The sequence below is a fragment of the Mus pahari genome, chromosome 1, assembly GCF_900095145.1.
Source record: "Mus pahari chromosome 1, PAHARI_EIJ_v1.1, whole genome shotgun sequence".
NCBI lineage: Eukaryota > Metazoa > Chordata > Mammalia > Rodentia > Muridae > Mus > Mus pahari.
This window is the reverse complement of record NC_034590.1, coordinates 46,286,000-46,294,785: the sequence shown is the minus strand read 5'-3', so window position 1 is coordinate 46,294,785 and position 8,786 is coordinate 46,286,000. Positions and strand designations below refer to the sequence as shown.

Here is an 8,786-nt window from a genome sequence, read left to right as displayed (position 1 = left end):
TTAGCTTCCAAACGCTGCTGCCTGAACCAGTACATCCTATCAGAGGCGCCTTGTGGACCAAAATCCTAGGGAATGCTGGGGAGCAGGGAGCGGGAGCGGGAGCGGAGGACTGATGACAATTGGTGCTGCTGCATGCTGACCTTCAGTCCAGGCCAGGGAGGGCCACAATAGTCAGGAGAGGGGTGGGGACATGGCAGGCTTGTGGCTCATTCCTTCCTGAACTACAACAGCAGGCCGCTGGAGAACTAAACAAGGCCCTCTGCTGGGGTCCTTGTGACCTGCAGTTGCCTGTACTTGGTGGCTGGGGGAAGATGTGAGACTCCCTAAAGCTCTAACTTCCCTTCTCAGAGCTTCCGTTTTGTTTGTTTGTTTGGTTTTTTTTTTCTCTCCCATTTTCGGGGAATGGGCGGTTTAGATACGTCCAGTAGCCACTGAATGCTGGAGCAGAGGCTGGCAAACCAGAGGAGCCTATGGCAGTTCCTATCTCTGGCATCTTCCGGAGCCCCAGAGCACGGCGTCTGTCCTTAGTAATCCCTGAACCAAGCCGAATACAGCTCCTATACCCGGGATACTCTCTTTATGGAAACTGCTTCTCCTCTCCCGCCTTAGCAGTCGGGTACCTAAGCATTAGGTACCTGCACTAGAAGTAGGGTGCCTGGATACTCCCATCTCTGTGCCTCATTGCTAGTCCTAGTACCACCCAGTTTCCGCCGTGGTGCCCTGGGCTCCGCAGTGCCTCCTAGTGGCCGGGTAGCACCTTCTTCGCTCAGCCTCCCACCCCACCAGGACTCCTGGATTCTGCAGTTTCTCGGGGTAGTTAGACCCCGCCGGCCTTGACCATCAGCAAGCCCTTAGTGCCCCAAGCAGGTCCCCTCGTGCCTCCCAGGGACGCACCCGCAGCCAGTAGCGGCGCAGCCTAGGGCTCAAGGCGGCGATCAGGCCCCGGCCCGGGCTTGGGACGCTAGGGGTGAAGGCAAGCGAGGCCGGCGGACCAGGGAAAGCAGGTGAAGGCAGCGGCGAGAGTCCGAGAGAGGCTAGGCGGCGGCAGCAGCGGGCGGCGCGAGGAGTCCCTGTGATTGGCACAGCCCGAGCCGGAGGAGGCGGCGAAGGGAGGGCGGAGGAGGAGGAGGAGGAGGAGGAGAAGGAGGAGGAGGAGGAAGGGAGCGAGCGCGGCGGCGGCGAGGAGCGGAGCCTTCAACCTCTCTAGCCGCGGCAGGACGGGGGCGGCCGCCGCGGGCCCGGGGCGGGGACAGTACGCAGCCTCGCGGCACGCACCCCCGCCCGGCAACGGCCACGACACCCGGGGCGAGCGGGAAAGCGGCGGCGGCGGCGGGGGAAGGATGCAGGGGAAGAAGCCGGGCGGCTCGTCGGGTGGCGGCCGGAGCGGGGAGCTGCAGGGGGACGAGGCGCAGAGGAACAAGAAGAAGAAAAAGAAGGTGTCCTGCTTCTCCAACATCAAGATCTTCCTGGTGTCTGAGTGCGCCTTGATGCTGGCGCAGGGCACGGTGGGCGCCTACCTGGTGAGTCTGGGTGCCAACTCTGCCACGGACCCACTTCCCTGCCGGCGCTTCTCGGGCTTGCCGCCTGGCACCGGGAAGGGGCCTCTCCGGCTCCGGGGGCAGGCGGGCATGACCTCGGCCCGGCACGGAGGTTGGCGACTGGTGCAGAGGCGGCCGCCGGGGGAGCTGCCGGCCCGAGCCCGGAGCGGGCGGGACCGTGGATGCCGGCAGCTCGCGCGCCGGGCAGGGGCTGGGGAAGGGGTGCCTGAAAGGAGACGCCGCAGGCAGGTGGGCATGAAACTGTTTCTTCTCCCCTCTTGAAAACGGAGCCATATGGCGAGTTCAGGGAGCCTCCTCAGAGACTGGAAGGCATCGCGGTTCAGGTGACCTGCACATGGGAGGAAAAGCCAGTTAGCATCCTGCGTCCTCTACTCTCCGTTTCATCCGCCCGGTGAACGAATCATTATGCATCATTTTTCCCCCTGGCTCTTTCTCCATCCGCCAATTGCTGGGGGAATTTTAAAGGCGCCCAAGTGTGGCCCTGAGCTCAGTGGTAGCTGCAGGGGGACTAGTCCCACCCAGATCCCAATAGCCATCTTTCAGTGGAGGGATAAAGTTATAGTACCTGGAGAGCAGCTGCGAGTTTCTGTAGTTCTACCTTAATTCCCCATCATGGTCGCTCACCCACATGGGGAGTGGATCATTCTGTACAATATGTATTTGCTTTATTTGTCTCCAGAAATGGATTATTGATGCTCAAAGGCCCATGGAAACCTACTACACCCAAGAAATCCACTTGTAAGGATTATCAAGTACCTACTTTGTCGCTTTCTTCTGTCTTGCTCAGGTGGTCCGCACTTGAGTTTCAGACAGTGCACTTCCAGACCTATCCTGTCTACCCAGGAAAAGATGTTTCCGAGTGGATAGTGTTAATTCATTACTTGGCTATTGACCTGAAACTGGAATCAAATGTCATAGATTTTAAGTGTTAGTGAGCACATTTGATGGAGATGGAATTGGACAAGATTTCAAAAGCGGTTGGATAACCACATCTAGAGATAGAGTTATGTGTATCCTGATGCTATCATGAATCCCTCATTCCTGGCCCAGGGTTAAAGTTAATGAGGGCCAGATGCTGAGCATCCAGTACCCTCAACAGTTTCCCAAGGCTCGTACAGGCCAAGGCATAGCACTTGGTTGAAGATAGTTACGTGGTGACTTGGAGGTGGGGGTGGGGCTCTATTCTGTTCCTAGGGTGACTGAACTCTAGAGCATTTGAGAAATCATATGTATTTTTGTCGCCCCTTCCCAGATAAAGTTTTTAATTCTCCATTTCTGTCTTGTGTATAATATTGTCACTGAACCCTGGGGCCAAAAGAACATTTGAGTATTCTGTTTTCCCAAATGTATTCCTTTTCTCTATCGTTGTCACACTAAGCTGTAGACTTTGGCATTTGCTTGATGAGGATGATGATGTATGGAGAAGCAGCTTTTTTTTTTTTTTTTAAAGAAGAGATTGACTGTTAAAATACTTAGAAGTTATATGTGTCACTGGAGGCAAATGCACATTCTTACTGCTAAGCGTGACTCTGTACCAAAGCATATGCAAACTGAATTATATCTAACCAGGTCTTTGTGTAAAAAGAGGCAATTATTCGATCAACAGCTGACTCCTGTTTAACAGTTTCTTTGCCTTACACCAGTCTCGGTTAAGGGTGTGGTATTCACATCTGACAAAAACAGCAAGGCTGGACTTCTTCATCCCCACGAGTGATGAGCATCTGAGATTAGGAGTTTGCACTTCTAGTGGCTTAGGGTTTTAGAAGGAAGTGAAGAAGAACCTTAAGCAGAGGAGTAGCCTTTGTTCTTTTAGAAAGTTAAAAGGCAAGTGCTTCCACTGTGGCTGGCCCTGGGAGGTGAGGGGTCACTGTGTGCATCACAGGACAAGGAAAGGACAGGAGGCATTCTATCCACCCGCTGGTGGCATCTGGGCACTTCTGTCTGTCCCTGATGGAAAGTCTGATGCGTGGGGGTGGGTACTGGGTAACGGGAGCCAACAGGTGCCCTGCAGAAAGCCGATGGGGGCCTGAGAGAGGACAGGCTTAGGACATTGAATTAATTTTGATGACTAGCAGTGCAAAGACAAGGTTCTCAGGAACCCTGCTCTGCCCCGTTCCACAGAGTGGAGGTCCCTTTACTACAAGAACCTCACAGGAAGAGTAGTGGCTTAGGCGGATTGGCCCAATCAGCTTGCCACAGGTTTTGATCCTTTGAGTCTGTTTAGAGGCTTCCCATCCTTTGGCCTTTGGCAGGTAGGAAAAAGTTTTACTTTTCTTAAAGCCACAGAAGCCTTTTCTGTGGATATTTGGGGAATCAAGCTATTATTGAGGGAAAGGCAGATTCTTTACTTTTAGAATTCCATTGTGTCTGTTCCAGGAAACCTGAGACCCTGTGTCTGCAGATGAACCCAGGTGGTCCATGGGTAGATACCAGTCTTTTCAGTGAGAGTCAGCATGCGCTTCTGGGAAAGTATTTTCAGGTATCTGATGGAGGGCTGGCTATGGGTCATTGCCAACAGCGTTCCCTTTCTCAGCCAAGAGGATGACTGCAAATTTGACGCCAGAACCATTATTTCCTATTTGGTTTCACAAGTCTATGCAACTACTGTGTGTGTGTGTGTGTGTGTGTGTGTGTGTGTGTGTGTGTATGTGTGTGTTTGATCTCCTTGGCTGCCTTTTCATTTTTAAGTATTGGTGTCACTTCATCTTTGTTGTTCGTTCTGCAAAGGCAGGTTTCTCATTGTCCTTAATGTGTCCTCGGTGACATTGGTGTATGTTTCCCAACTGCAGAAGTGAGGCAGGAAGTGGCTGGTGACTTGAGAAGCTGCCCTGAAAAGTAGGACTTCTGTGTGTGTGCATGTATGTTTGTGTACGTGTGTGTCTGTATGTTTGTGTCTGTATGTGTGTGTTTGTGCTTGAGCGCCCTGAGTGGGGATGGCGGTTAAAGAAGGGTAAGAGAGGGGGAAGGATGGAGGGGAAGAGGGAGATTGGAAAGAGAAAAGGGATGGAGAGAGAGAGCAAAGGGGGAGGGGGAGGGGGAGAGGGAGAGGGAGAGGGAGAGGTTTTTCTTAACCTGCCTGGGGAGGAAACTCAAGGCACACTAATCTGGGAATCTGCCACTTTTTGCTTGGGTCCCAAGGCCTTCCAGCAACTGAAGAAGTGGGCCCTGATATCTAGATCTTGGTGGGACAGTACAGATAAGGTAATCTAGGTGCCACCCTGTGTAGCCAGGGACTCTGAAATCAGCACTTAGAACAATATTATGATGCAGCATAATAAACAGCTTGGTGGGGATGATGATGATGATTTTGCCTAAGAAGAGTTCATTGTGCTTCCTCTTGTCCCACCGAGACAGGACCATGTATACTTCTGGTACCTGGGTGCTTGCTTTCAGAGGCTCCGGCTTGTATTTGCAGGGCTTGTGGAGACTTTATCTGTGCCTCACGGAGGCTTCCCGAGATGTGGTGAGCTGACTGTTCCTGAAAGGTAACCCTGCAGAGACTGGTTTGTGTGCTGTTTGTGTTATCGAATTACTGAGGACTTGAGGAGATAAGGATGCGGACAGGAAATTAAAACTGCTGACACCTTAGGCAATTGCGAGTAGAGCTCACAACAGACGCCGCTTTTGAAGTTCTTCGGGATGCAGATGGAAGAAGGCCCAGTCCTGGCTCTGGGGTTGGGTCTTCAAGCCGATGTCCAGGAAGCTGAGGTGGGCATCTCCCTCAGTGGCTTTGTAGATGTGCACGTCTGAGGTTGTATTTCTAGGGTAATGAGGCTCCGTCTCTCTGCTCTATAGTCACTCATTTTTTAGGCCAGAGAACTTTCAGCAGGTTCACAATCAGTAATTGAGGTACAGCCGCCATGGTTGTTTCTTTAATTTTCCTCTAACGAAGCATCATGGAGAAGACAGGTTCTTGCCTAGCTAGTCTAGAAGCTGACGGCTGAAAAACATCTTAAAAGCCCTTGTCAAATTAGTATGATGACTAAGGTAACTGTCTTTTACTTAATCAAATTATTTTATACACTTATGGTTAGTCATAATGACAAATTCCCTGCTATTTGCATAATTCCTCTATAGCCCCAGGTAGTAAAAAGAAAAAAAAAAAAAACACCCAGGCTTTATTCCTGTAGCTTGGTTTAAAATATCTAACTAATACTCCGTAAGGAAAAAGATGTATTTCTGAAAGCTCTCTTCACCTAGGTTTGTGGACACACGTTTGCTTTGGGGGGAGAGGTGCTATGGAGAGGTAATCTAAGTGGATTACTGTACAGTGAGCAAGAGCTCTTTCCTGAGTTCTGTAAACTCTGCTCTCTACCTACCCCATCCCTGCCCCCTGTTAAACTTTAGTACCTTAGAAGAAGGGTCCAGAGGCCTGGCGATGTGGGGCTGCCTGGTCTGGTCTGTTTCGGTTCCTCCTACCTGCTGCTAGAAGGGCATCTTCCCAGGTCAGGTTTCCTGAGGTTTCTCTTGCATGGTGAAGTGAGCAGTGAACTGAGCAGGCATTGTTCCAGCCGGAAGCTCTCCCGGATTGAGATCTGATGGCAGACTTGGGGTGGGGTGGGGTGGGGGGCTCTGTTCTGCTCTGGGTCTTGTTTACTCAGCCGCATGGCCAGGGGCTGTGTGAGTGTGATGCTGGGAAAACATGGAGAAGGAGGCTCACAAATACATTGGAAGCAGACAGGTTTCCCAGGAGGTGTCGGTTAATAAGCACACGCGTATGAAGGGGAGTCACGGTATTCACCTTTCCTTCGCTCCTGCTTTGCATGGGTACTCATGGTCTGCGCACGGCTGCGTGCTTTGTATTATTTGCATACATATCTGGCCAATTCTGAACACCACATACTTCCTTTTTTTTTTTTGGAAAAAAACAAAAACACTGCATTGATGATTTTGTAGATTTTTTTTCCAGTTGTGCTGAGGATTGAACTCAGGACAACTTGCACGGACTAGGCAAGCGCTCCATCACCAAGCTCTATTCCTTAATGATAATTTTGAGGGTATGTCTTCAAATGGACTCTAGGCTCTCCCGAGACGACTTGGCTGCATCTTTATTGCCTCTCGGAAGTGTGGTTGGTAGTTTGTGCCTCAGAGAGAAAGCCTGGCTTCCTGCCTTTTGTTTTGTTTCAACTTTCTACTTTTTTTTTTTTATCTCCAGAAGAGTAATTACTGAGCTCGATTCATAGGGTAAGCGAGTTTGACGTGTTTCAGAGACACATGTATTTAAGGCAGCCTGCCTTAAATGTCGATGTGCCAGCATGGGAGAGATTGCTTGTCAGTGATTAAAACCCGGAGTGAAGTGATTAAAAGTCCAAGGTAGAGAATGACATGTGTTTGACAGTGGTGGTTCATTGGATGGCCATCATTGGGATGCCTGAGATTCATTCCTGTATCTGTCTGTCCCTTTCGGTGTCTCTGACCCTTAGGCCCATGACTTTACCCCTTTCTTCCTTGCTTTTTTTGTCCTTTTAAAATGAGGATAGTTGTGACCCCTGTGGTAACCGAGGAGTCACTGCTGCAGGTCTGTGAAGCACTCTGGACTCCATCTGGGGCATCTTAAGTACCCAATGAAGCCGAGCCATTGTTATTAACATGGCTCTGCATACTTCCTGAGAAAATAATGGTATTGTAGTGCCAGCTACTGAATAATAAAATTACTTCAGTCAGGTTCTGGCTTTAGTCTAGTGAGATACAGACATAGGAAGCTTAGACTTCTGAATAAACACTTGTGTCTGGGAGAAAAAAAAAAGATGGGTTTGAAAATATGAAGTAAGTTAAACCCTGGTTGCTAATTCTTCTATTTGCTTATTGCAACAATTCATTTTAAATTGAAGATTCTAAAAATGAGCTCTGTGTGTGTGTGTGTCTGTGTGTGACTGTGTATGTCTGTAGTGTCCGTAGGGAAGCCACAGCAGTAGTCATTTATGTATGTCCTTTTATGGGCCCTGGTACTACAGGTTGGAAGAGCTGATGGTTGGGAGAGACAAAGATGCTGCTAGTCTCACACTGGGCAGTACTTCCTGTCACTCCAGTACAAGTACCAAAGGGTTCCTTTGAAGCACCCTAGGCTTTGGGAGCCTTTGTACAATTTGGTTTTCTGTTTCCAAATTTGGTTATCTTAGCTCCTGAAGTTTGTTCTACCTGTCTGGTCATAAGCCGAGTGGTCACTTCAGGGGACCTTGAGATGTCAGGAGGGAGATGACCAAGGAACATATGTCTGGGACATATGCTGCCTTTTAGGAAACCTTGGAAGCTCAGGTGGGTTGCCCACGAGGGCTCAAAGATGGAGCACTCACCACTACTCCCTGTAGTAACAGGGCTCTACATCACATTTGTGCACACGTCTCCTGTCACAGCCGTTGCTTTCTCAGAAGCAGAGCCAAGAGCTATTGACATGATCTTGTTTCCCATCAGTGTCCCCATTCCCTCTACTCCTGGCTGTTGGGATTTGTTCAGGAGAATGACTTCAACATGCCGCCCTTCCGTGTGTAGCCTTTACAGTGGCCTTCCTTCCCCTAGACTCGTTAAGCCTGTCCTTGGGAAGGAAAACGAAGGGAATGGGCTCATGTTGGTGAATCATTTATCATGTACATACCAGGAAAGGTTCTCAATCCCGATTCAGATGACCTGGGGTCCCTAAGGGATCAAGGGTACCTAGAGATTCACAGAGCCATCTGACTCGGTGGTGACACTGTTAAAAGCACTGGATCCTCTATGGCAATGACCCGCAGCAAGCCACAGCTGGGAGGGTTCTTCTGAGCTTTCCAATGACAATATAGACAGGGGAAACATTCCTTTGTGTATGAGTCTCAGTAGACAGCAACTCCCTAGGTCATTTGGTTCTTCTCTATGGCTTTAAGTCTAGTCCCCCTGTAAATGGAAACCCTTCCTGACTCGGAACCTAGTTAATCACTGTCTTTTAGAACAGTGATTTCTCTGTTTAAGGTATAAGAGTTGATGGTTAGAATTTTCCTGGGTTTCAATAAAACTCACATATGGCAAATGTTTTAAAGCAAAAGGCAACATGGTCTGTCACCTGCCCTACATTTGATGAGGGAGGGTGATCCACAAGCCCACCCTTCTCTTTGCTTCCTGTTTCCTCCATAAATAACTACTCATTACTCCTTGGCACTCTGTTCCCCAGGCGTATGACAAGCAAGGTGACAAGCAAGGCTCCATTCGATTCACCTGGGAAGGAATCGAAGCCAACACTGACTGTATTGATTTTTA

The 8,786-nt window shown here is 49.8% G+C and overlaps 1 protein-coding gene across 3 annotated transcripts in view; it reads left to right on the top strand.

Moving 5' to 3' along the window:
* Nucleotides 1–1,162: 1,162 nt before the first annotated feature.
* The window catches only part of Slco3a1 (solute carrier organic anion transporter family member 3A1), a 281,111-nt gene continuing 273,487 nt past the window's right edge, over nucleotides 1,163–8,786 (top strand). For all 3 annotated transcript variants that reach the window (XM_021189846.1, XM_029540392.1, XM_021189837.1), the window contains exon 1: nucleotides 1,163–1,520. In XM_021189846.1, coding sequence (XP_021045505.1) covers nucleotides 1,341–1,520 — 180 coding nt within the window. In that variant the 5' untranslated portion in view covers nucleotides 1,163–1,340. The remainder of the gene's footprint in view (nucleotides 1,521–8,786) is intronic.